This window comes from Oncorhynchus mykiss, chromosome 5, assembly GCF_013265735.2.
Source record: "Oncorhynchus mykiss isolate Arlee chromosome 5, USDA_OmykA_1.1, whole genome shotgun sequence".
Classification (NCBI taxonomy): domain Eukaryota; kingdom Metazoa; phylum Chordata; class Actinopteri; order Salmoniformes; family Salmonidae; genus Oncorhynchus; species Oncorhynchus mykiss.
Genome location: NC_048569.1, coordinates 39,214,498 through 39,239,353, shown reverse-complemented (window position 1 = coordinate 39,239,353; position 24,856 = coordinate 39,214,498). Strand labels below are relative to the sequence as shown.

Genomic DNA, 24,856 nt, shown 5'->3' with positions numbered 1-24,856 from the left:
AAGAAATGCATTTTGTCAACCCACCAGATAACTGAGTGAGGATCAGAAAGTGATCTCATGCAGTCTCGCTCCCGAAGTAGCTTAATTGTTCTTTGAGTGAGGTCTTCTATCTCCCACTGACATAAACAGGATCCCTCTGCTTTGGCCTGGAGGTTGCCTCCGTACTGGTGCTGTGCACTGGCCTTCTCTACTCCTCTTTAATCACTTCTTCTTTTCATCTTAAAGATATAATGCAGCAGCCAATAATGCCGCAGTACAAGATGTCCCAGAATTCCATGCATGGGAGTCCGGCGTCGACAAACTACCAGCAATCCACTATCTCACACAGCCCTTCTAGGTATAACGATACATTTCTCATTCAATTTGGTGTAATGGTACAGTGGGTGCTCTGATGGTCCATTCAAGACTCCTGTCAGCTTTTGAGAGTTACAAGTTCCCTTGGAATTCACATGTTCTTCTCATCCTCTGCCTCTACAGTCGCTTTGCATCTCCACAGATGGGGTCTGGCGCTAGGTTCACGCCCCAGCAGAACAGCCCTGTGTCTAGCCCTTACGCCCCCCAAAGCCCTGCAAGTTACATGCAGCAGTACCCTCACCCCCCCAGCTATTCTCAGCACCAACAGATCCAGCAAGGTGAGACTGCACCTCTGCGTTTGTATAGGGAAATGATGCATGAAACCTACAAAACTGATTTTCAGGTAACCGTACTGTACCTAACTTTTATGTACAGTACCAGTCAAACGTTTGGAGATACTTACACATTCAAGGGTTTTTCTTTATTGTTGCTATTTTCTACATTGTAGAATAATAGCGAAGACATCAAAACAATGAAATGACGTGTAGTGAACAAAAAAGTGGGAAACTAATCAAAATATATTTTATATTTGAGATTCTTCAAAGTAGCCATCCTTTGCCTTGATGACAGCTTTGCACGCTCTTGGCATTCTCTCAACCAGCTTTTTATTTTTTTATTTAACTAGGCAAGTCAGTCATAATTGTTATTTACAATGACACCCTACACTGGCCAAACCCTAACCCGGACGACGCTGGGACAATTGTGCTCCGCCCTATGGGACTTGTTTTACACTTTTTTGCTCACTACATGATTCCATGTGTGTTATTTCCTAGTTTTGATGTCTTGACTATTATTCTACAATGTAGGAAATAGTCCAAATAAAGATAAACCCTTGAATGAGTAGATGTGTCCAAACTGTTGACTGGTGCTGTATGTCAGGATGTTGATTCTGTGTCGAACCAACACACTTAAACCAACAGACCAAATTGTATTTGTCACATGCTTCATAAACAACAAAGAAATGTTTACTTACAGGCTCTTTTCCAACAAAGCAGAGTTAAAGATTAAAGTAGAAATAGTGAAAGAGGGAGTAGATACACAGTGCATAATGAATAACAATAACGAGTCAAACTAACATGGATATATACCCATGGTTTACCCTGGTGTGTTGTGTTGATGTTCTGTGGTCGTAGAGCTGCATGGTTCCCCTGTCGTTCCGGCTGCACCCTCTTATTCAGGAAGCCCCAAGAGGCCTGTGCAGCCCTGCCTAGAGGTGCAGACCCAGCCCCAGGCCTCCCCCCACCAGAACCCCTCCACCCCAACCTTAGGTACGGGAGTCACCTGGGGACATCATGTTCAACATCAGCTATCCTGCCCCATCACCTCCAAGCTGTGACCCATCGGCTCATGTGTCTGTGCCTTATTATTTGCAGCACAGAATGTCCATGCTCTGTCGACGCAAACTCTGTGTGTAACAATACAGGATGCAGTGTTGGTTTGCAATGCACACTTGCTGCAAGATTCCTGTACATTGGCATAATATTTCACGTTTTCTTTCTTTTGTTTTGTTGTTTTATGTCTTGTTTTATTTGCATTCATTCCAGCTTTTAAACAAGATTTACAGGTGAACCAGTGGTTGAATATGGGTTTTGGCCTAGCTGGAAGGCAGTTAAACTATTGATTGATTGTATTTGAGATTTATTTGGGTGTCTGTCTGTGTCTGTTCAGTTGCCAGTCCCGTGGTTCCTGCTAGCATGCGGAACATCCACGACAACAAGGTCTCCGGGCAAATTTCAAGCAACTCAGCCAATCACAATGCCAGACATGGCTCGAACGAAGACTACATGAACATAGTCCACAGACTAGGGAATGAGGTAAACACAAGAAATGATTCATACCCAAATGAAACTCTACCTAGCAAAGAGACTATTTTGACTATTCTCGCGTGGATCCTCATTGCTTGTACACTGCCTGAATGTATTTGTTGTGTCCACCATTGCTGCTTCAATGATCTGTAACATAGATACTTATGTGACATGTGTTTTCCCTAGGAGAGTGATCCTTCCATGAGAAATGCCTCCTTCCCGCTCCGATCGCCCCAGTCTGTTTCTTCCCCTGTGGGCAGCGAAGGGACCCCAAAAGGTATTATGCATGGTCATGCTGTGGGCTGGAAATCACGAGTCAACCTACTTATTCTATGCCAAGCAGTGTTTCCCCTATATTCATTTATTAGCCGCTGCCCACCACTTCAAATAATGATTACAAAAAAGTTGGTAAAACGTTTTCAGTGTAAACTTAAACCAGATATCTAAATATGTAGGATAGATAAGGGAGCTATATATATTTAAATAAGATCCTATTTGAGAACTAATAATCACTCAAACAAATCTACAGAAGGAGAATGTAAAACTTAAAAAATGCCATGGGGCCCCCATAGATTTTTTAAATAACGTTTGAGCTCCCCCACCAAGCTGACTTTGCCACCACTGCTGAAAAAAATCCTTGTTAAAAAATAAACTCACCTTTTTGGTTTTGGCAGGGTCACGACCTGGCCTCATTCTGCAATCCCCTCCACCTTATGCTCCCCCCCGTGACGCCGCTCCCGACCTCCTCCTGGACTCTCCTGACCACAAGAAGAAGCAGAAGAAGCTAACTAAAGAGGAGAAAGAGCAGTTGGAAAAAGCTGCCATGTACGACATTGTTAGCTCTCCCTCAAAAGACTCCACCAAGCTGACCCTCAAATTGTCCCGGGTGAAGTCCTCTGAGTTGGACCAGTCCGGAGAGCTCCTATCCGGGGTAGAGGACCAGGACACTGACCTGGCCTACAACAGCCTGCAGTTCTCCCGGACGCAGCAGGACCCTGCCCACAGGTTAGCCCCCGGCCAGGGGGAGCAGTCAGGTTACCAGCAGGTCCCTGTGCTCCAGAACACCAAACAGGCTATAGGGGTGATCAGCGGAGCTGTGTACGACGATGCTGAGATGGACGCGCTCGCTGAGATCGAGAGAATAGAACGAGAGACGCTCATAGAAAGGGAGCGCTGCTCCAAAGAGGTTCAGGATAAAGGTGAGTGTGTACATCTTGCTTCATCTAGTTTTACACTGACTGATTTATCACATACTGGCAATATTTTTCACTTAATAAAGAGAGATGGGAGAAAGAACTTGATAGTTGTGGGTGTCTGTCAATTTCCTTACCCATGGTTTCCTCATTGTAGACAAGCCATTGAAGAAGCGGAAGCAGGACTCGTATCCCCAAGAGCCTGGCGCTGGTGGGACAGCGGGGGCAACTCAGCCTGGCGTGGGAGGGGGCAATGTTGGCAGCAAGTTGGCACCCCAGGAGGCTAGTGCAGCCAGTAATGGTGCCAGCCGGCCAGCCCTAATGGTCAGCATCGACCTGCAGCAAGCAGGCAGAGCTGACGGGCAGCCAGAGGTGAACATGGGCACCCCCACCCCAGCCGTGGAGGCCCGGCGCTGGCCCGAGGAACGCCTGGGTCCAGAGGAAGGCTCCGACTCTACCGGAGTCCTGCGGCTAAAGTCCAAGACGGATGGAGAGCGACTACAGACTGCAGACGGCCGGCCAGAGGTCATCAAGCAGCGCGCCGACACCCCCAAGAAGCTGGGCCCCGACGGCCGACCGGAGACCCCTAAACACAAGCACGAAAACAGAAGAGACTCGTCCAAACACAGACACGACGGAAAACCTGACAATGGCAAGGCCCGACCTGACAGCAGGACGCCTGACACGCCACGACAACGGCACGAGGGCCGCTCAGACTCTGGTCACAGGGAAGAGAGGTCTCGAGACAGCGACCCATCCCGTATCCGTAGGCCAGAGACCCCCAGCAAGTCCAGCAGGGGGGAACACGACTCCAAACATGGACGGGACAGAGACAGGGAGCGGGCGGATAAAGACAGGGAGAGGAAACACAGGACAGAGGCAGGGGAACCACGGGACCGCCGGTCTCCAGAGCAGCGCTCCAGGCCAGAGAGCCCGCGGGTTAAGCAGGAGGGCCGAGGGGGGGTGGACCCCAGTGGGCGCCAGAGGACTGACCGGCCATGCCCCAACCTCAAACCCCCTAATAAAGAGGAGAGGAGGAGTGGGGAGGAGAAGAGGAGTGGGGACGGCAGCAGGAACCGACAGGACTCCAAGCAGCAACAGCAGCCTGCTGAAAGCAAACAGGAGTTCCCTGCCTACCTGCTAGGGGGGGTAAAGTCTGGAGGCTTTAAGAACTTTGTGATTCCCAAGATGAAGCGGGATAAGGATGGGCATGTGTTGGCAGCTGAGATGAGGAAGCCTGGGTCTGGTCTGGGGCCTGTAATGGAGGGCTGGAGCGAGCCCCGGGTCAAGCTGGAGCGACTGGGACTGGTAGAGGAGATGAAGACAGGAGCCAAACCTGTTGTGGTGCTGCAGAAACTCAGCATCGACGAGGTGCAGAAAATCATCAGGGAAAGGGAGGACAGGAACGCACGCGGCTCCAAGTCCTCCAAGAGCAGACACTCACATGAGAAGTCTGGGAAAGGTAAGAGACATCCTGCTGTCTGCGTGACTGACTGGGTCAGCTTATTGTGTGGGTGAAGTTAAGGTTTAACTATGGTTTTGATATCATGCGTTTTTTTACTTAATTTGAGAACTTTGAGTTTTAATTACATTGCACATTGATCTACTAGCAGCACAGAATCACGTACTGTATTTCACTCCCCTTGAAGGGATTCTGATTTATTTTGGGGTTGATTTGATTTGGTCATGAGGCCTTGCTAATGATCCTGTATACAAGACACTACTGGTTTTAATTGTGGCGCGTAATGTGTCGTTGTTAGTGTATTTAGCCCTTTCATACAAGGGCTAATAGATGACTGGGTGACCTCTCCTTAGGAGGTCTTGATGAATCAGTGTTGAAAGAACTCCCTCCTCATCTCATTGCTGAGATAGAGTCCACCATGCCACTGTGTGAGAGAGTGAAGATGAACAAACGCAAGCGCAGCACCGTCAACGAGAAGCCCAAGTACGCTGAAGTCGACTCCGACGACTCAGACGACGACTCTGTGACGGAGTGTGAGTGTCACACAACATTGCTGTCCCCCCCCCCCCCCCCACAGCCATATCCAACACTGTGTTAATTCCAATCCCAGTAGTGCGGGCTAATGGTTGAAAACAAACCCCTGATGATTAAAGCAACATCCTGCGACATGTTGCTCCTTCTTTCTCTCCCTGCAGCTGCACGGAAGCGTCACAAGAAGGAGCGAGAAAAGACGTGGGCGCCTGATGAGCGGGAGAGGAGAGGCTCAGGAGAGCACCGGAGGAGTAGTGGGGGCTCCCAGGAGCGGCGCAAGGGATCTGGCAGGCGCTACCGAGAACGCAGCCCAGAGGAATCGGATGAGGAATCCCCACCACCCAGCATGAGTGACCGTAAGTCTGGCACCGTCTTCGACTGACCATCCAGCATGTGTGTCAATGGTTATCTTTTCCACTGTCTGAAGAGTTTAAACCAGCAGGCTATACCTGGGCATTAGATGCAGGGTAAAAAAGAAATGCAGAGGATGAGATGTAAGATCATCATTTGATCACCCTTTTGTTGCTGAGTTTTGTAGTTTACGCGAATTCACTGAAAACCACCACGAACACACTGTTATATTAACAGTATTGCACTTTTCACACAGCCTACTTTTGGCCAGCTAATAGCCTAACCGCCGATCAAGCAACATTACGGACTAAACATTCAAATCCTGTTGCTGCATGATTATTTTGCTTAGACTATATCGTTCAAATTAAGATCTTAGATCTGTAGTAATATTTCACTAGGTAAGTGTTGCTGTCCAATGTATTTCTGGAACATGTATCTATCCTGTCCAGTTGCCAGAAAGATGAAGAAGGAGAAACAGAAGAAGAGGAAGTCATACGAGCCCAAGCTGACACCAGAAGGTAATTTCGTCCTAACTTCAGCCGTGTCTTTGTTGTATGACTTTTGTCCCATTAACGCAGGTTACTCACTTTCTCTGTGTTTACTCAACAGAACTGATGGACTCCTCCACGTTCAAGAGGTTCTCAGCCAGTGTGGACAACATTCTGGAGAGCTTGGAAGACATTGACTTCAACGCCATGGGTATGCATTATTCATGATCTACTTTTACAGGTGTTTTTTATGATTTGTTTTATCCTCAGCGGTTTGAGTCAGTGTTTTTAATACCTTCTACCAAGGATGGGACAGATAACCTTGTGATTGTTGGAATTATTTTCCAAATGTAATTCGATTTCGGCCGTAGTAATGTTCAGTGACAAATGACGGTGACAGAACTGCTTCCGCTAACTCCAGAACTCTTGTCAACAGATGATGATGAGATCCCACAGGAGCTTCTGCTGGGGAAACACCAGCTGAGCGAGCTGGGCAGCGAATCTGCTAAGATCAAGGCCATGGGCATCACCTTCAGGGTAAGAAAGGGGAACACTGGATGCAGGGTGATGTCAGTCTTTTTGTCAATCCTAAATTGGATACGGTATTCTGTTATGTATTTTCTCATCTGTCTCATCCATAGCTTCCATCTGATAAGTTGGTGAAGGTCCTGAACATCCTGGAGAAGAACATTCAGGACGGTTCCAAGCTCTCCACACTGATGAACCATGTAAGTTGTCCTCTCATATGGTTTCCCGGACACAGATTATGTCTCCTCCTGACTTAAAAAGCAAGTTCCACTTGTCTGAACGTCTTCCCTCTCTGTCCCAACAGGACGCAGACGCAGAAGACGAGGAGCGGCTGTGGCGTGACCTCATCATGGAGCGCGTGACCAAGTCTGCAGACGCCTGTCTGACGGCCCTCAACATCATGACGTCGTCCCGCATGCCCAAGGCGGTGTACATCGAGGATGTGATTGAGAGGGTGCTGCAGTACACCAAGTTCCACCTGCAGAACACCCTCTACCCTCAGTATGACCCTGTCTACAGAGTGAACCCTCATGGAGGTCAGCACCATAAACCCACCTTACTATCAAAAGCAATTGGAGCAAAGCCATAGCATAATGTGGCGAGAACAGGCCATATAAATGTCCAGTCACAGTCTTGATACACTCTGTTCAAGACCAGAGCACCCAGAACGTTTGAAAGACAGTTAATGTAAAGAATAAGCATAGTGTGTATATTCAAGGCAGTGTGGTCCGTCTCTGAACTACTGGGGCCACTGTTATGCATATTCCTGCCCTGACTGACTGTGGAAAGGGTTTTTGCTCTACATTCCCTGTTAACTGATTTTCTCATGGTCTCTCCTCCCGTCTCCCACCCAGGTGGCTATCTGAGCTCCAGGGCTAAGAGAGCTAAGAGCTCCACACACAAGCAGAGGGTGATCATCATGCTCTACAACAAGGTGTGTGACATCGTCAGCAACATCTCTGAGCTCCTGGAGATCCAGCTGTTGACGGACACCACCATCCTACAGGTGAGACTCGGCTCATAGTGCTATCCCTGGGCGTCATGCCCTCTGACCCCTGCTCACCTTGTGACCCATCTCTCCCTCTCTCCTTACCTCAGGTCTCCTCCATGGGCATCACTCCATTCTTTGTGGAGAGTGTCAGTGAGCTACAGCTGTGTGCCATCAAACTAGTGACCGCGGTAAGAATCCAAAACAGGGTTCCGATTGAGTTGTCACATGCGCCGAATACAGCAGGTGTAGGTAGACCTTACAGTGAAATGCTTACTTACAAGCCCTTAGCCAACAATGTAGTTTTATGAAAATCCCCCAATAAGTAAGAGATAAGAATAACAAATAATTTAGGAGCAGCAGTAAATAATAGCGGGGCTATACACAGGGGGGGTACCGGTACAGAGTCAATATAAATGCACTTCCCTTTATTGTGCATCCATACAGCCCTCGTATAGCAGTGCCAGGGTTGCTCTTGATGTGGTGCTTCAAACCAGGGTTCCCATGGAGTCTGGATTTGTTCTAGAATATATTTCCTTTCATTGTGTATGTATTATGTATAGCAATGTCAGGGTAACTCTTTCATTTATTTGTATTTATTAGGATCCCCATTAGCGGCTGCCAAGGCAGCAGCTACTCTTCCTGGGGTCCAAACAGGATTAGAACAATTACATCAAATAAAACAATTCCTCATACAATACATGATTACTCTATTATTACAAATGTACAATATCATCTTTACAATATTACTGTGTGTGTGTGTGTGTGTATGTATAGAGTGTGTGTGTATGACTCCGATGATGAGCCTTTTCTCCTGATCTCCCTTAGGTGTTCTCTCGCTATGAGAAGCACAGGCAGCTCATCCTGGAAGAGATCTTCACCTCTCTGGCCAGATTACCCACCAGCAAACGCAGCCTCAGGAACTTCAGGTAACTGTACCTGTAGAGAACATGCGCCACGAGAGACCATGTCGTAGTTCTCAAGAAACAGTCCTTATTTTTCAAATGCTTTTCTGGTTCTTTTCAGCGTGTTTATCTGCTGAAATGAATTGTCCGTGTTTCTTTGTCTATGTGTGCGTCCCTAGGCTGAACAGCAGTGATAAGGATGGGGAGCCCATGTACATCCAGATGGTCACAGCTCTGGTGCTTCAGCTCATCCAGTGTGTGGTGCACCTCCCCAGCAACAGGGACAGTCACGACGATGAGTACAACAAGAAGGTACGTTAGAGATGCTATGTACTACCTGGGCTAGTGATGATTCGACAGAATTCTCAGCCAAAGACTTCCGTATTTAGTTTGTTTTATTTTCCCAGGTGGATCAAGATGTCCTGATCACTAACTCTTATGAGACGGCCATGAGAGCAGCTCAGAACTTCCTGTCCGTCTTCCTAAAGAAGTAAGTTGATCTCTCATTCTCAAAATCAAACTACATCCTAGCTGTTATGAGAAGACGGTGTGGCCTCCCGAGTGGCGCAGCGGTCTAAGGCACTGCATCGCAGTGCTAGTGGCTGTACAGTGTACAGCCATCAGCTGTACAGTGTTTCCTCCGACACATTGGTGCGATTGGCTTCCGGGTGAAGCGAGTAGTGTGTCAAGAAGCAGTGCGGCTTGGCAGGGTCGTGTTTCGGGGGACGCGAGGCTCTCGGCCTTTGCCGAGTCTGTACGGGAGTTGCAGCGATGGGACAAGTCTGTAACTACCAATTGGATATCACGAAATTGTGTTTCAGGTGTGGCAGTAAGCAGGGAGAAGAGGACTACCGGCCGCTGTTTGAGAACTTTGTCCAGGACCTGCTGTCTACGGTGAACAAACCAGAGTGGCCAGCTTCAGAGCTTCTCCTCAGTCTGCTGGGACGTCTACTGGTGAGTCCATCCATTATAGAAACAAAGATTCAGCTAAATCGAACAGTTATTGACTAGCAGTAGAGATAAAAAGCACATAGGACTCCTCTGGTGTAGGGATGGGCACGTTTATCCAGATATCCGAACATACATTAGTATTGGATTACTTGTGAGTAATCCTAAAAATAGCTAGCTAGCGACATCTCTACATTGATTTGATGCAGTCTAGACATGAACTGTCAGATAGATAAGCTATGGCAACCGTTACAAGTTTGTCTAGCGTGAGATGGCGTTGCAACTTTACTGGTCTCTCTCTCCGTCTCACACACCAGTCACTCCCCAGCCCGCTGCTGTAGCAGAAGCTCAGGTTAAAAACATAACACATTTAAAAACACATGTAGTTCGACTATCCGGATATCCCCCAAAAATAGTTACGTTATTTAAAATGCCCGTCCTTACTCTGGTGAGTTCTTTGCTGTTGTGGGAAAAAAAAGAACAGCCTGAATGACACTCTTCTCCCTATCCACTGTTCCAGGTGCATCAGTTCAGTAATAAGCAGACGGAGATGGCTCTGAGGGTGGCATCGCTTGACTACCTGGGCACGGTCGCTGCCCGCCTGCGCAAAGACGCTGTCACCAGCCAGATGGACCAGCGCTCCATTGACCGCATCCTCAAAGAGGTAAACGTTCAGTCAAACACAGAACAATCTGAACACGCACACATTTTTAGGTTGACCATGACAATGCTCAACCTCATCCTCACTGTTCTTGCTGTATTTCCAACCCAGACCCAAGGCAATGATGAGACCCAGCAGCTACAGAAAGCCCTGCTGGCCTACATGGACGAGAACGCAGAGACGGATCCATCTCTAGTTGTGAGTGTGTTTAATGCACATACCGTAGTAATAACTGCCCGTTACTTACATATCAGATGGGAGGTGTAACTCTTAATTTCCGCTGCTGCTCCTCAGTTTGCCAGGAAGTTCTACATAGCTCAGTGGTTCAGGGACACTTTGACAGAGACAGAAAAGGCCATGAAGTCTCAGAACCAGCGAGGGGACGAGGACTCTTCTGAAGGCCAGCACCACGCCAAGGACATCGAGAGCACTGGCGAGATCATGCAGAGAGCTGAGGCCCGCAAGAAGTACCTCCGCAACATCATCAAGACCGCGCCCTCGCAGTTCAGCACACTGAGGTAAGACTCAACCCTCGCTGTCCCACTCAGTAACCGAAAGATTGCTGGGTCGCGTCCCTTTGCCGACTAGGTGAAAAACCTGTCGATGAGCACTTGAGCAAGGCACTTAATCCTAATTTGTCCTGTAAGTCACTCTGGGTAAGAGTGTCTGCTAAATGACTCAAGTGTAAATGTGGCTCATCCTCAATGTTGGCCTGTGTCTCTTTTCCCCCACAGGATGAACTCTGACACTGTGGACTATGACGACTCCTGCCTGATTGTCAGATATTTGGCCTCTATGAGGCCGTTCGCGCAGAGCTTCGATATTTATTTAACACAGGTAAGAGGGTGGATTTTGTTTAATTCCTGTGTGTTGTGAACCAGCATATGGTAAACTTGGTGCTTTGTGTATGGTTGGTAAAGAATGGATCTCTTTTTCTCTCCTCTCAAACAGATCCTGAGAGTGCTGGGGGAGAGTGCCATAGCTGTCAGAACTAAAGCCATGAAGTGTTTGTCTGAGGTGGTGGCTGTAGACCCCAGTATTCTAGCCAGGGTGAGTCTGCTCTACCCAACACGAAAACTGATCTACCTGCAGTGCCTTGCAAAAGTATTCATCCCCCTTGGAGTTTTTCCTATTTTGTTGCATTGCAACCTGTAATCCAAATTGATTTTTATTTGGATTTCATGCAATGGACATACACAAAATAGTCCAAATTGGTGAAGTGAAATGAAAAAAATAACTTGTTTCAAATAATTCTGAAAAAATAAAAAAACGAAAGTGGGGCGTGCATATGTATTCATACCCCTTTGCTATGAAGCTCCTAAATAAGATCTGGTGCAACCAATTACCTTCAGAAGTCACATAATTAATTAAATTAAGTCCACCTGTGTGCAATCTAAGTGTCACATGACCTGTCACATGATCTCAGTATATACCTGTTCTGAAAGGCCCCAGAGTCTGCAACACCACTAAGCAAGGGGCACCACGAAAACCAAGAAGCTCTCCAAACAGGTCATGGACAAAGTTGTGGAGAGGTAAAGATCAGGGTTAGGTTATAAAAAAATATCAGAAACTTTGAACACCATTTAAATCCATTATCAAAAAAGGAGGAGGGCAATAATCAGAGAGGCAACAAAGAGTCCAACGATAACCCTGAAGGAGATGCAAAGCTCCACAGCGGCGATTGAAGTATCTGTCCATAGGACCAGTTTAAGCTGTACACTCCACCGAGCTGGGCTTTACGGAAGAGTGGTCAGAAAAAAAGCCATTGCTTCAAGAAAAAATTTGCAAACATGTTTGGTGTTCGCCAAAAGGCATGCGGGAGACTCCCCAAACATATGGAAGAAGGGGTACTCTGGTCAGATGAGACTAAAATTGAGTTTTTTGGCCATCAAGGAAAATGCTATGTCACAGTGAAGCATGGTGGTGGCAACATCATGCTGAGGGGATGTTTTTCATTGGCAGGGACTGGGAAACTGGTCAGAATTTAAGGAATTATGGATGGCGCTAAATACAGGGAAATTCTTAAGGGAAATGTGTTCCAGTCTTAAAGAGATTTGAGACTGGAACGGAGGTTCACCTTCCAGCAGGACAATGACCCTAAGCATTCTGTTTAAGCAACACTCAAATGGTTTACAACTTCTTAGAGCTGCAATCCCGTTAACAGGATCGATATGACAACAGCCAGTGAAAGTGCAGGGCGCCAAATTCAAAACAACAGAAATCTCATAATTAAAATTCCTCAAACATACATGTATCTTATACCGTTTTAAAGGTAATCTTGTTGTTAATCCCACCACAGTGTCTGATTTCAAATAGGCTTTACACCGAAAGCACCACAAACGATTGTTAGGTCACCACCAACTCACAGAATAATTCAGCCATTTTTCCAGCCAAAGAGAGGAGTCACAAAAAGCACAAATAGAGATAAAATGAATCACTAACCTTTGATGATTTTCATCAGATGACACTCATAGGACTTCATGTTACACAATACATGTATGTTTTTGTTTGATAAAGTTCATATTTATATAAAAAAAAATCTCAGTATACATTGGCGCGTTATGTTCACTAGTTCCAAAAACATCTGGTGATATTGCAGAGAGCCACATCATTTTACAGAAATACTCATTATAAATGTTGATAAATACAATTGTTAGACATGGAAATATAGATATACCTCTCCTTAATGCAACCGCTGTCAGAAAAAGCAAACCATGCAATAATCTGAGAAGCCGCTCAGAAGCCGCCATGTTGGAGTCAACAGAAATCAGAAATAACATTATAAATAATCCCTTACCTTTGACGATCTTCATCAGAATGCACTACCAGGAATCCTAGTTCCACAATAAATGCTTGATTTGTTTGATAATGTCCATTATTTATGTCCAAGTAGCTACTTTTGTTAGCGCGTTTAGTACACAAATCCAAACGCTCGTGCAGGTAAAGCCGAACGTCGGACGAAAACTTCAAAAGGTTATATTACAGGTCGAAGAAACTTGTCAATCTTTAGGATGTTGTTATCATAAATCTTCAATAACGTTCCAACCGGAGAATTCCTATGTCTGTAGAGAAGCAATGGAACGCAAGTCGCTATCATGTGAAATGCGCGTGACCAGGACCTGGCTCTCTGTCAGACCACTGACTCAAACAGCTCCCATCCGGCTCCACAACACAGTAGAAGCCTCATTCAAGTTTCTAAAGACGGTTGACATCTAGTGGAAGCCTTAGGAAGTGCAACATAGCCAATATCCCACTGTGTATTCAATAGGGGCTGGGTTCGAAAATCGACCAACTTCAGATTTCCCACTTCCTGTTTGGATTTCTTCTCAGGTTTTGCCTGCCATATGAGTTCTGTTATACACACAGTTCAAACAGTTTTAGAAACTTCAGAGCATTTTCTATCCAATACTAATAATAATATGCATATATTAGCAACTGGGACTGAGGAGCAGGCCGTTTACTCTGGGCACCTCTGGGCACCTTTCATCCAAGCTACTCAATACCGCCCCTGCAGCCATAAGAAGTTAAGGGGAAACATTTAGGTGCCACAGGGTTCAATTCTCGGGCCGACTCTTTTCTCTGTATATATCAATGATGTTGCTCTTGCTGCGGGCGATTCCCTGATCCACCTCTACGCAGACGACACCATTCTGTATACTTCCGGCCCTTCCTTGGACACTGTGCCATCTAATCTCCAAACGAGCTTCAACGCCATACAACACTCCTTCCGTGGCCTCCAACTGCTCTTAAACGCTAGTAAAACCAAATGTATGTTTTTCAACCGTTCGCTGCCTGCACCCGCATGCCCGACTAGCATCACCACCCTGGATGGTTCCGACCTAGAATATGTGGACATCTATAAGTACCTAGGTGTCTGACTAGACTCATATCAAACATCTCTAAAATGAAATCTAGTGTCGGCTTTCTATTCCGCAACAAAGCCTCCTTCACTCACGCCGCCAAACTTACCCTAGTAAAACTGACTATCCTACCGATCCTCGACTTCGGCGACGTCATCTACAAAATAGCTTCCAATACTCTACTCAGCAAACTGGATGCAGTTTATCACAGTGCCATCCGTTTTGTTACTAAAGCACCTTATACCACCCACCACTGCGACCTGTATGCTCTAGTCGGCTGGCCCTCGCTACATATTCGTCGCCAGACCCACTGGCTCCAGGTCATCTACAAGTCCATGCTAGGTAAAGCTCCGCCTTATCTCAGTTCACTGGTCACGATGGCAACACCCACCCGTAGCACGTGCTCCAGCAGGTGTATCTCACTGATCATCCCTAAAGCAACACCTCATTTGGCCGCCTTTCGTTCCAGTTCTCTGCCGCCTGTGACTGGAACGAATTGCAAAAATCGTTGAAGTTGGAGACTTTTATCTCCCTCACCAACTTCAAAGATCTGCTATCTGAGCAGCTAACCGATCGCTGCAGCTGTACATAGTCTATCGGTAAATAGCCCACCCAATTTACCTACCTCATCCCCATCCTGTTTATATTTATTTACTTTTCTGCTCTTTTGCACACCAATAACCTGTACATGACCATCTGATCATTTATCACTTCAGTGTTAATCTGCAAAATTGTAATTATTCGCCTACCTCCTCATGCCTTTTACACACAATGTATATAGACTCTCTTTTTTTCTTTTTTTCTACTGTGTTATTGACTTGTTAATTGTTTACTCCATGTGTAACTCTGTTGTCTGTTCACACTGCTATGCTTTATCTTGGCCAGGTCACAGTTGTAAATGAGAACTTGTTCTCAACTAGCCTACCTGGTTAAATAAAGGTGAAATAAAATGTTAAAAAATTTAATATCTTGAAATGGCCTAGTCAAAGCCCAGACCTCAATCCAATTGAGAATCTGTGGTTTAACTTAAAGATTGCTGTACACCAGCAGAACCCAACCAACTTGAAGGAGCTGGAGCAGTTTTGCCTTGAAGAATGGGCTAGATGTACCAGACTTATAGAGTCATACCCCAAGAGACTTGCAGCTGTAATTGCTGCAAAAGGTGGCTGTACAAAGTATTGACTTTGGGAGGGTGAATAGATATGTATGTTTGTTTTTTTATTGTGTGTCATATTTCTTGTTTGTTTCACAATAAAAAATATTTTGCATCGAAGTCGTAGGCGTGTTGTGTAAATCAAATGATACAAACCCCCCAAAAAACAATTTTAATTCCAGGTATAAGGCAACAAAATAGGAAAAATGTCAAGGGGGGTGAATTATATATATATATACACCTGTTTGTCTGTGCATAAGTGTCTCCTCAGTCCTCATCCTCTCCTCTCATCAGTTGGACATGCAGCGCGGGGTCCATGGTCGTCTGATGGACAACTCCACCAGTGTTCGCGAGGCTGCAGTGGAGCTGCTGGGACGCTTTGTGCTGAGCAGACCCCAACTCACAGAGCAGTACTACGACATGCTGATCGAGAGAATACTGGTAACGAACACACACGCGCCATAATACACACCTGAGCAAGCAGACTATCACACATCTTCATGCACAGATACAGAGTCACAGCGTGACACCCTAAACACAGCTGTGAAGTGTAACTCTTTGAGCAATGCGCAAACAAGCTGTTAAAGAGGATAACACGGCTCAGAGCCTTTTCTAGGAGAATGAGAAGGCATCAGCTGAGACAGAGTAGTGAGAAATGGAACTGGGCCAATGACACTTCCCACCTCTAGCTGAGAGTTCATTCCAAGTGTAAAAGTTCACCTAAGGTAATATTATTTTCTCCACACTGCCACCCAGGGCTCTGCTGGAGAACTGCAGGCTTCTCAAACGTAAACACAATGCATTTGAACAGCTATCATTTCTCCTCTACTCAACGAAAGTAACTCAGATTGTCGTTTTGTTAATATGACATTATTTATTTAATGTTTCATTTATTTTCGATAATATATATCATGATCGCTTGTAAGGCAGAGGTAGCCCTGGAGTGAAAATGTGTAAATATATGGTGGATGTTGCATTCCCATCTGACCTCATTGCACCACTCTTGTTTCTAGGACACGGGTATCAGTGTGAGGAAGAGGGTGATCAAGATCTTGAGAGACATCTGTCTGGAGCAACCCACCTTCAACAAGATCACTGAGATGTGTGTCAAGATGATCCGCAGGGTCAACGACGAGGAGGGCATCAAGGTGTGTATTCGTCTGCGTCTGTAATAAAGTCCGTGTTTCATTTGCAGATGGATACTTCACAGGGCTGCAGAACGTTACCTGTCGTCGTGTGCGCATTTGCGTGCAAATTTCAAAGTTTGCCCCACCTTCTTCTTCAGAAACTTGTGAATGAGACCTTCCAGAAACTCTGGTTCACCCCTACACCCAATCACGATAAAGACGCCATGACCCGTAAGATCCTCAACATCACAGACGTGGTGAGTTCCAGGGCTCAAAGCTGAGTACACAACTATCAAACTGTCAAATAACTTTCCAATGTACATCTTTCCAATGTACATCTCAGTCTGTATTTGAGGGTTGCCTGTTCGACATGTCTTGACCTGATGACATCATCTTTCCTAGGTGTCTGCATGCAAAGATACAGGCTATGACTGGTTTGAGCAGCTGCTTCAAAACGTGAGTATTTCCAGTTGTCGTCGTGTGTTACGTGGTGGTAGTTGGCCTCGAGTCACATTCAGAACTTTTTTCGCATTGGCTCAGGTTCATTGTTGTCCCATTTATTCGTGGTCGTGGAAAGTTTTAAGCACAGGGGGAAGTTATGCTGTTTACTCCAGGTCTACTGTGACTTGTTCATATATATCACTTTTCTCTTGTGAGAGCTGTTACAAACAGGTTCCCGAAAGATTTACGTTGTGTGCCTCACTTCAAAACCTCCCCCTTACTTAGCTGCTGAAGACGGAGGAAGATGCTTCCTATAAACCAGCCAGAAAGGCCTGCGTTCAGCTGGTGGACAATCTAGTGGAACACATCCTCAAATACGAAGAGTCTCTCGCTGGTATGGAGGTCACTCACAGTTTAGATTGCGAATCGCCATTTATCCTGACACATCAATGTACTGTTGATTTATGATATGATAGAAAGTCCAGTTGAGACTGAAGGAAGGATCGGTGTTTCTGTTTCAGATATCGAGAACAAGGGGGTGAACTCCAATCGTCTGGTGTCCTGCATCACCACCCTCTTCCTGTTCAGTAAGAATCGAGCCCAGCTGATGGTCAAACATGCCATGACCATGCAGCCTTACCTCACCACCAAGTGCAACGTAAGGATCCATGCAAACCTTCTCTCCTCAATTTGTTGAAACACTGAGACCGGTGTAAGAAAGTTCAAGCAAAAATTAGCCACCTGATTTTACATAGCGCTCTAGGGCCATCTAGTGGTTGATTATTGTCGGTACACGTTTTATACAACAACATGACCAACAGGTCAAGCTTTCTCTCACATTAGAAATCTCTGTGACTGTATCAATATGAATTTGATCTTGTTTTCAGACCCAGAGTGACTTCATGGTAATCTGTAACGTGGCCAAGATCCTGGAGCTGGTTATCCCTCTGATGGAGCACCCCTCTGAGACCTTCCTCACCACCATAGAGGAAGACCTGATGAAGCTCACCATCAAATACGGCATGACGGTACATCTCTAGTAAAGGCTACAGCTTGTAGCCAGGTTCAATGCTAAAATAACCGTGAAGAAACCAAATCAAATGTGAAGGACCGGTTTTTAGTTGTTCTGTCATCTTTTTTTTCCGCAGGTTGTGCAACACTGTGTGAGCTGTCTTGGCGCTGTCGTGAACCGGGTCACTCACAACTACAAGTTTGTTTGGGCTTGTTTCAACCGTTACTATGGTGCCCTGACCAAGCTGAAGACCCAGCACTCAGAGGATTGCAACAACCCTGTTCTGGCTGCTAACAAACCGGCCTTGCTGCGCTCGCTGTTCACTGTGGGGGCGCTCTGTCGCCACTTTGACTTTGACCAGGAGGAGTTCAAGGGGCCCAGCAAGGTAGAGCCAGGAAATAGAAGGGAGATATATTTTTGTATTGTTGGGTATTTTTAAAGACCTGAATACTTGATGCATTGTCGGTCACTGTTGCTTTTTCCCTTCAGGTTGTGATAAAGGACAAAGTGATGGAACTTCTGCTGTACTTCACCAAACATGAAGATGAGGAAGTTCAGACCAAGGCCATCATTGGTCTAGGTAAAGCTAACCTTACTTCACCCTAGCACAGACCACAAGTTGTTCTAACAAACTTCTGTCATCCACCACCAATGGCTTTTGTTCCCCTGGTTCCTCGGTGCTTGGGCTGATATCTTTTTCCTTCTCTCTTACACCCCATCCCCCTCTCTCCGTTCTCCAGGCTTCCAGTTCATCCAGTACCCAGGGCTGATGTTCATGCAGGATGTAAAGACTCTGTACAACGGCATCCTGTCGGACAGGAAGAGCTCCGTCAACCTGAAGATCCAGGTGCTGAAGAACCTGCAGACATACCTGCAGGAGGAGGATTCTCGCATGCAGGAGGCCGACCAACAGTGTGAGTCTCACCTCTGCGTCTATTCAATCTAATATATTCCATTTCCTTATCCAAAGTAACTTACAAAATAGAGTGTATACATGTTCATATTGGTGGTCCAAGCAAAAGTTCATTTATTCACATCAATACAGGTCAAATAAAACACACAAGCACAGCAATATAATAAAGTGTTAAATGGGACACAGGATATTGGGTGTGTTAGTTAGGTGCATGCCTCCATGATGTCTAGTGGCTAGTTTCCATACGACTGAACCAGGCTCAGGGTTCCTAATGGTTCTCGCCTTTGTGCGTCTGCAGGGAAGAAGCTGTCGAAGCAGGAGGACCTGAAGGAGATGGGGGACATCTCGTCAGGCATGAGCAGCTCCATCATGCAGCTGTACCTGAAGCAGGTGCTGGAGGCCTTCTTCCACACACAGTCCAACGTACGACACTTTGCCCTCAACGTCATCGCCCTGACGCTCAACCAGGGCCTCATCCATCCTGTGCAGGTACATAACACTTCAGAAACCCAAACAGCATACCATTGGGCTACTCTTCTCAGACAAGTCATTCCTAAACTCTGGCCATGTAAAAAATACATGTGTGATTATAATGGAGAAAAGCATCACTGTTGTCAACAGTTTTGTAACTGCTGTTGATCCATCTTCTTTTTCAGTGTGTGCCCTACCTGATTGCCATGGGAACGGACCCAGAGCCCACCATGAGGAACAAGGCTGACCAGCAGCTGGTGGAGATTGATAAGAAGTACACCGGCTTCATCCATGTGAGTGTCTGTGGGCCGGTCTTGGGGTAGAAAGAGCGGCCTGGCCTCTCAACAGGCTGGTAGTGTGATTATCTACTGTATGTTATCAATGTCTATAATGCATTGTGTTTGGTTGTGTGTCCAGATGAAGGCTGTGGCGGGGATGAAGATGTCCTACCAGGTACAGCAAGCTATCTGGTCAGCTAAGGGTACGGTGATCCGTGGCTACCGGCAGGACGAGACCACATCGGCCCTCTGCGCCCACCTCTTCTCTATGGTCCGAACCAACCGGCAGCACCGGCGAGCCTTCCTCATCTCACTGCTCAACCTGTTTGATGACAGCTCGGTGAGTCCCTCCTTCCCCTAGATACACATTGTGAAGAATCAGTATTATAGCAGTATACATAGACAGAATGAACAGATAGACAAATGTAAGAGTTTGGTGAAGGTAATCGTTGTTATTGTGACTTTTCCCCCCCTGCAGAAGATGGAGGTAAACATGCTCCTGTACATAGCAGACAACCTGGCCTGTTTCCCCTACCAGAGCCAGGAGGAGCCCCTGTTCATCATGCACCACATAGACATCACCCTGTCTGTGTCCGGCAGCAACCTGCTGCAGTCCTTCAAGGAGGTAGGTCATGCACACAAGATCACACGTAGCCACACGTGGTTTGTAAAAACACAACCTATAATGTGACTTTTAAAGACATACAAGCTATAGTGGGTTTTATACCCTATAATAATCCCCAACACTAGCTTTTGTTTGGTTGTGAATGACTGACTCACTCCTCTGTCCTCTCTGCAGTCCCTTCTCAAAGAGCCGAGGCGGCGGGAGAAGAAGCAGAAAGAGAGGAAGTACCACTCGGAGGAGGATAACTCTGAGGAAGAGGGGCGTCACAGCAGCCGCTCCAACAGCAGTGACGATGAGGTGGTCCACAGGCCCAAGAAGCCCAAACACCGGGCCCAGGCCCACGTGGAGTCTGACTCTGACTCTGATCTGGAGATGGAGGACTTGGACAAGGTGATGCAGCGTCTGCCTGACAACCCCATCCCGCTGTTGGACTTTGCCAACGCCTCGCAGGGTATCCTTCTGCTGCTGGTTCTCAAGCAGCACCTAAAGAACCTCTATGGCTTCTCAGACAGGTACGTCAGTACATAACATCTCACCTTACCGTCTCACTGGACAAGACCGAGCTAGGAACATCACAATATGATACTGATAATAATTCTGTCTTTTTATGTTGCCATGCCAATTTCTCAGTTAATGAAGAAATAACCTAAACTTAACCTCTTCATCCGCTCATGTAGTAAAATCCAGAAGTACTCTCCGACGGAATCGGCTAAGGTGTACGAGAAGGCTGTGAACAGGAAGAGTCACGTGCACTTCAGCCCACGTCAGACATTGGACTTTTTAACCTCTGACCTGGCCAATGTTGAACTGACCTACGACATCAAGAGGAGGATCGTCAAACAGTACCTAGATGTAAGAGATCACTCTCACGCTTCCTTTTTTCTGAAAGTCTCTTTAGTTGTTTTGTGTCGTATAAAGGAAATAATGGAATTTTGGAAAATTGGGTTTGAAATTTGTTTACTTCCTGAATTTCCTCAATTGAAACGGAATTGAGCCAGATGGGGTTTATTTTTGTCGTTTATAAAAGGGTTATGCAGTAAGGCAGGGTTTGCCAACTGGCAACTTTGGCCCCCAAAGTTTTCTAAACCCTCCCAATTTTTTTCATGTTTTATTGTTGGACATAAGACTGTAAAAACACCAGGAAATCAGCTCCAAGTTATTTTAATTTATGAAATTTGTTCCCAAGTATTCCCACGCATAATAGACATGTGATCATATAAAATGTAAGCAAGGTTTGAAATTATTGTTTTAGTCAAATGTGATATCTTTTTGGGCTTCTTGCGGTCAATTTGCAGTCTCCAAATTATATGAAATTATGTTCCGACCATCCGCTCAAGAAAATATTGGCCCACGGCTGAATCTAGTTGATGATCCCTGCAGTAAGGTGACTTAGTGTTGTCTCTGAGCGCAGCAGACTGGTTAATATTCTTGTCTCTCTCAGTTCAAGTTACTGATGGAGCACTTGGACCCTGATGAAGAGGATGAGGAAGGTGAGGCGTCGGCCAGCGCTAACGCCAGAAACAAAGCCATCACTTCACTGCTGGGAGGGTCCAGCCATCAGGACCACAAGAACCACCACCAGGCTCCTATAGAGACGGACGACGACGAGAGCGACGGAGACGAGAAAACCCCAGGGGTGAGCCCCAGGCAGCCTATTGCAGCTGTCTTACAGCTGTTATTGTCCCTGTTAATAACTTTTTAGAAGACTGTTGACTGCCATGTTGGCTACTGAAACCTACAGTGCCTTCAGAAAGTATTCATACTCCTTGACTTATTCCACGTTTTGTTGTTACAGCCTGAATTCAAAATGGATTAAATAGATTTTTTTTCTCACCCAGATAGTGGAAACATGTTTGTTGAAAATTAAATACAGAAATATCTAATTTACATAAGAGTCAATATTTTGTAGAAGCACCTTTTGGAAGCGATTACAGCTGTGAGTCTTTCGGGGTAAGTCTCTAAGAGCTTTCCACACCTGGATTGTGTAACATTTTCCCATTATTATTTATTTAAAAAATTCAAGCTCTGTCAAATTGGTTGTTGATCATTGCTTGACAACCATTTTCAGGTCTTGCCATAGATTTTCAAGTAGATGTAACTGTAACTCAGCCACTCAGGAATATAGACTATCTTCTTGGTAAGCAATTCCAGTGTAGATTTGGCCTTGTATTTTTTGTTATTGACAGTGTCTGGTGTAAAGCAGACTGAACCAGGTTTTCCTCTATGATTTTGCCTGTGCTTAGACCCATTCCGTTTCTTTAGTATCCTGAAAGTCTCCCCAGTCCTTAACGATTACAAGCATACCCATAACATGATGCAGCCACCACTGTGCTTGAAAATATGGAGCGTGGTACACACTCAGTAATGTGTTGTATTGGATTTGTCCCAAACATAACACTTTTTATTCAGGACAAAAAGTGAATTGCTTGGCCAAAGGTTTTGCAGTATTACTTTAGTGCCTTGTTGCGAAAAGGAGGAATCTTTTGGAATATTTTTATTCTGTACAGGCTTCCTTCTTTTCACTCTGTCAATTAGGTTAGTATTGTGGAGTAACTACAATGTTGTTGATCCATCCACAGTTTTTTCCTATCACAGCCATTAAACTCTGTAACTGTTTTAATGTCACCATTGGCCTCATGGGGAAATCCCTGAACAATTTCCTTCCTGACTGGGTGTATTGATACACCATCCTATGCGTGATTCACCATGGTCAAAGGGATATTCAATGTTTTTATTTTATTTACATTTTTACCCATCTACCAATAGGTACCCTTCTTTGCGAGGCATTGGAAAACATCCCTGGTTGAATCTGTGTTTGAAATTCACTGCTTAACTGAGGGAACTTAAAGATAATTGTATGTGTGGGGTACAGAGATGAGATAGTCATTCAATATGTGATTTGGTAGGCAAATGTTTACTCCTGACTTTATTTAGGCTATCCATAACAAAGGGGTTGAATGCTTACTGACTGAAGACATTTCAGCTTTTCATTTTTAATTAATTTGTTAAAAAAAAGAATTAAAAAAAATCTAATTACACAATTTCACTTTGACACTATGCGGTATTGTGTGTAGGCCAGTGACAACTACTTTTAATACATTTTAAATTCAGACTGTAACACAACAAAATGTGGAAAATGTCAAGGAGTGTGAATAATTTCTGAAGGCACTGTATCTGCTCTCACTGACCTCGGTGCAGTAGTTAGCTGGGTGTTGTAGTAACACTGCTGTTTCTTTCCTCAGTCGTCACGAAGATCCAGGAAGCACGGCGACTCTGCGGAGGCATCAGGTCACATGAACGAGACGGTAGGTTCCATGGACGTCATCGCCCTCTGCTGCCCCAAGTACAAGGACCGGCCACAGATCGCCCGCGTCATCCAGAAGACCAACACGGGCTACAGGGTGCACTGGATGGCTGGGTCCTACTCTGGAGTCTGGGCTGAGGCTAAGAAACGGGACGGACGCAAAACTGTGCCTTGGGTGGACACTATCAAGGAGTCTGACATTATTTACAAGAAAATACCCTTGACGAGTGCACACAAGCTGACGAACAGAGTGGTGCAGACTTTACGGTCACTGTACTCAGCCAAGGACGGAACTTCCTAATCGACTCTACGGTTACTCTCAGACAGATAAACTCTTTGCAGCCAAACTCTATTATGAGGAACCAACGTTTTTCTAATACAGAAAATACAAAAAATACTACAGACACGCAAAACATGAAATGTAAGCACGAGATAGAGAGCAAGTATTGTGAACTTTTGGTCTGTGATGAACATTTAATCTGGATCCAGGATATGTTTAAGTTAAACAGAAAAAACACAAGAAGGAAATGTTTGGAAAACATTGTGTGGGAGCTCCTTCGCTGTTGTGCAGCAAACTCGGTTGTTTGATTTTCCCACTGTATCATAGTTTAACAAAAAAAAATGACAAAAATGTTTATATCGCTGACAAAAATTCTGTTTAAAAAAATAAACAAAGTGAATGTTGAAAATTAGTCTGTTAATGTTCTTAATAAAGTGTTCTTGGAGTTTAACCTAGCACCGGATGGATTTATTTAGCTTAGTTTCCAGGGAAGCTACTTTTAAAACTTTTACCTTTTTATTTTGTTTTATTCCCTTTTGTTTACCCATGCTGTACAATGGAGTCTCTTGGATATAATTTATTCGGTTGAAAGCGAAGCATGCAGTATATGTGGCCTACATGCAGGGGAGTTTTTTGTAAATTTAGATTTTGATGTATTAGGTCACCCAAGAGAACTAAAAGGCATCCCCAGCACTTCTGGCGGAGCAAATACTGCAATAAATTTTTTTACTTCTCTTTGTTACTTGTCTCGTTTGCATTTGACTTTATTTTATTATTTTCATGGTGATGGTGCGCCACCATGTAGTATCTGTTGTCAACTTGTCATTTGTTGTTTGTCATTTTTGTTGGTTCTTTTCTGTTTTAGTTTTTGATATTATAGGTGGAAGGTCCAGGATGATGGAAAGGGCTACAGTATTTTGATTCCCTAGTAGTAGAATTGTAATATGGTCAATTTTGTCTTGGGTTTGTGGTAATTTAGTTGTCCACGGTGTTTGATTACCTAGGTGTTTGCAACTCCGAGAACTCAAATCCATCGCTCATCAACTCAGTTTCAGAGAGGGCCTTGCAAAAAGCAGTGGTGAATCCATCTGTTATCTTGTTTCTGTATGCCACTGACAGTTTTTGTAATGAACTGGATTTAGTATAACCATGTACTCTATGAACGTGATGGACGATCC

General features: G+C 45.3%; 1 protein-coding gene across 4 annotated transcripts in view; it reads left to right on the top strand.

Moving 5' to 3' along the window:
* Positions 1 to 24,420, top strand: part of LOC110523775 (nipped-B-like protein) — a 50,585-nt gene extending 26,165 nt beyond the window's left edge. Inside the window, exons 5-47 of one of the 4 annotated variants that reach the window (XM_021602782.2) lie at positions 226 to 337; positions 478 to 632; positions 1,488 to 1,622; positions 2,023 to 2,168; positions 2,346 to 2,436; positions 2,834 to 3,358; positions 3,510 to 4,814; positions 5,225 to 5,347; positions 5,510 to 5,701; positions 6,146 to 6,214; positions 6,306 to 6,395; positions 6,621 to 6,721; positions 6,826 to 6,912; positions 7,017 to 7,248; positions 7,567 to 7,718; positions 7,811 to 7,891; positions 8,529 to 8,629; positions 8,785 to 8,917; positions 9,013 to 9,095; positions 9,427 to 9,559; positions 10,074 to 10,217; positions 10,326 to 10,412; positions 10,509 to 10,732; positions 10,949 to 11,051; positions 11,166 to 11,264; positions 15,522 to 15,668; positions 16,241 to 16,375; positions 16,513 to 16,611; positions 16,757 to 16,810; positions 17,081 to 17,189; positions 17,317 to 17,453; positions 17,683 to 17,823; positions 17,944 to 18,192; positions 18,297 to 18,387; positions 18,548 to 18,721; positions 19,019 to 19,209; positions 19,377 to 19,484; positions 19,609 to 19,809; positions 19,948 to 20,094; positions 20,269 to 20,606; positions 20,772 to 20,946; positions 21,536 to 21,730; positions 23,337 to 24,420. In XM_021602782.2, coding sequence (XP_021458457.2) covers positions 226 to 337; positions 478 to 632; positions 1,488 to 1,622; positions 2,023 to 2,168; positions 2,346 to 2,436; positions 2,834 to 3,358; positions 3,510 to 4,814; positions 5,225 to 5,347; positions 5,510 to 5,701; positions 6,146 to 6,214; positions 6,306 to 6,395; positions 6,621 to 6,721; positions 6,826 to 6,912; positions 7,017 to 7,248; positions 7,567 to 7,718; positions 7,811 to 7,891; positions 8,529 to 8,629; positions 8,785 to 8,917; positions 9,013 to 9,095; positions 9,427 to 9,559; positions 10,074 to 10,217; positions 10,326 to 10,412; positions 10,509 to 10,732; positions 10,949 to 11,051; positions 11,166 to 11,264; positions 15,522 to 15,668; positions 16,241 to 16,375; positions 16,513 to 16,611; positions 16,757 to 16,810; positions 17,081 to 17,189; positions 17,317 to 17,453; positions 17,683 to 17,823; positions 17,944 to 18,192; positions 18,297 to 18,387; positions 18,548 to 18,721; positions 19,019 to 19,209; positions 19,377 to 19,484; positions 19,609 to 19,809; positions 19,948 to 20,094; positions 20,269 to 20,606; positions 20,772 to 20,946; positions 21,536 to 21,730; positions 23,337 to 23,699 — 7,757 coding nt within the window. In that variant the 3' untranslated portion in view covers positions 23,700 to 24,420. Of the gene's footprint in view, positions 1 to 225; positions 338 to 477; positions 633 to 1,487; positions 1,623 to 2,022; positions 2,169 to 2,345; positions 2,437 to 2,833; positions 3,359 to 3,509; positions 4,815 to 5,167; positions 5,348 to 5,509; positions 5,702 to 6,145; positions 6,215 to 6,305; positions 6,396 to 6,620; positions 6,722 to 6,825; positions 6,913 to 7,016; positions 7,249 to 7,566; positions 7,719 to 7,810; positions 7,892 to 8,528; positions 8,630 to 8,784; positions 8,918 to 9,012; positions 9,096 to 9,426; positions 9,560 to 10,073; positions 10,218 to 10,325; positions 10,413 to 10,508; positions 10,733 to 10,948; positions 11,052 to 11,165; positions 11,265 to 15,521; positions 15,669 to 16,240; positions 16,376 to 16,512; positions 16,612 to 16,756; positions 16,811 to 17,080; positions 17,190 to 17,316; positions 17,454 to 17,682; positions 17,824 to 17,943; positions 18,193 to 18,296; positions 18,388 to 18,547; positions 18,722 to 19,018; positions 19,210 to 19,376; positions 19,485 to 19,608; positions 19,810 to 19,947; positions 20,095 to 20,268; positions 20,607 to 20,771; positions 20,947 to 21,535; positions 21,731 to 23,336 lie in introns of all 4 variants that reach the window. The other 3 variants (XM_021602781.2, XM_021602784.2, XM_021602783.2) reach the window with 3 other exon arrangements.
* The last annotated feature ends 436 nt before the right edge of the window (positions 24,421 to 24,856 follow it).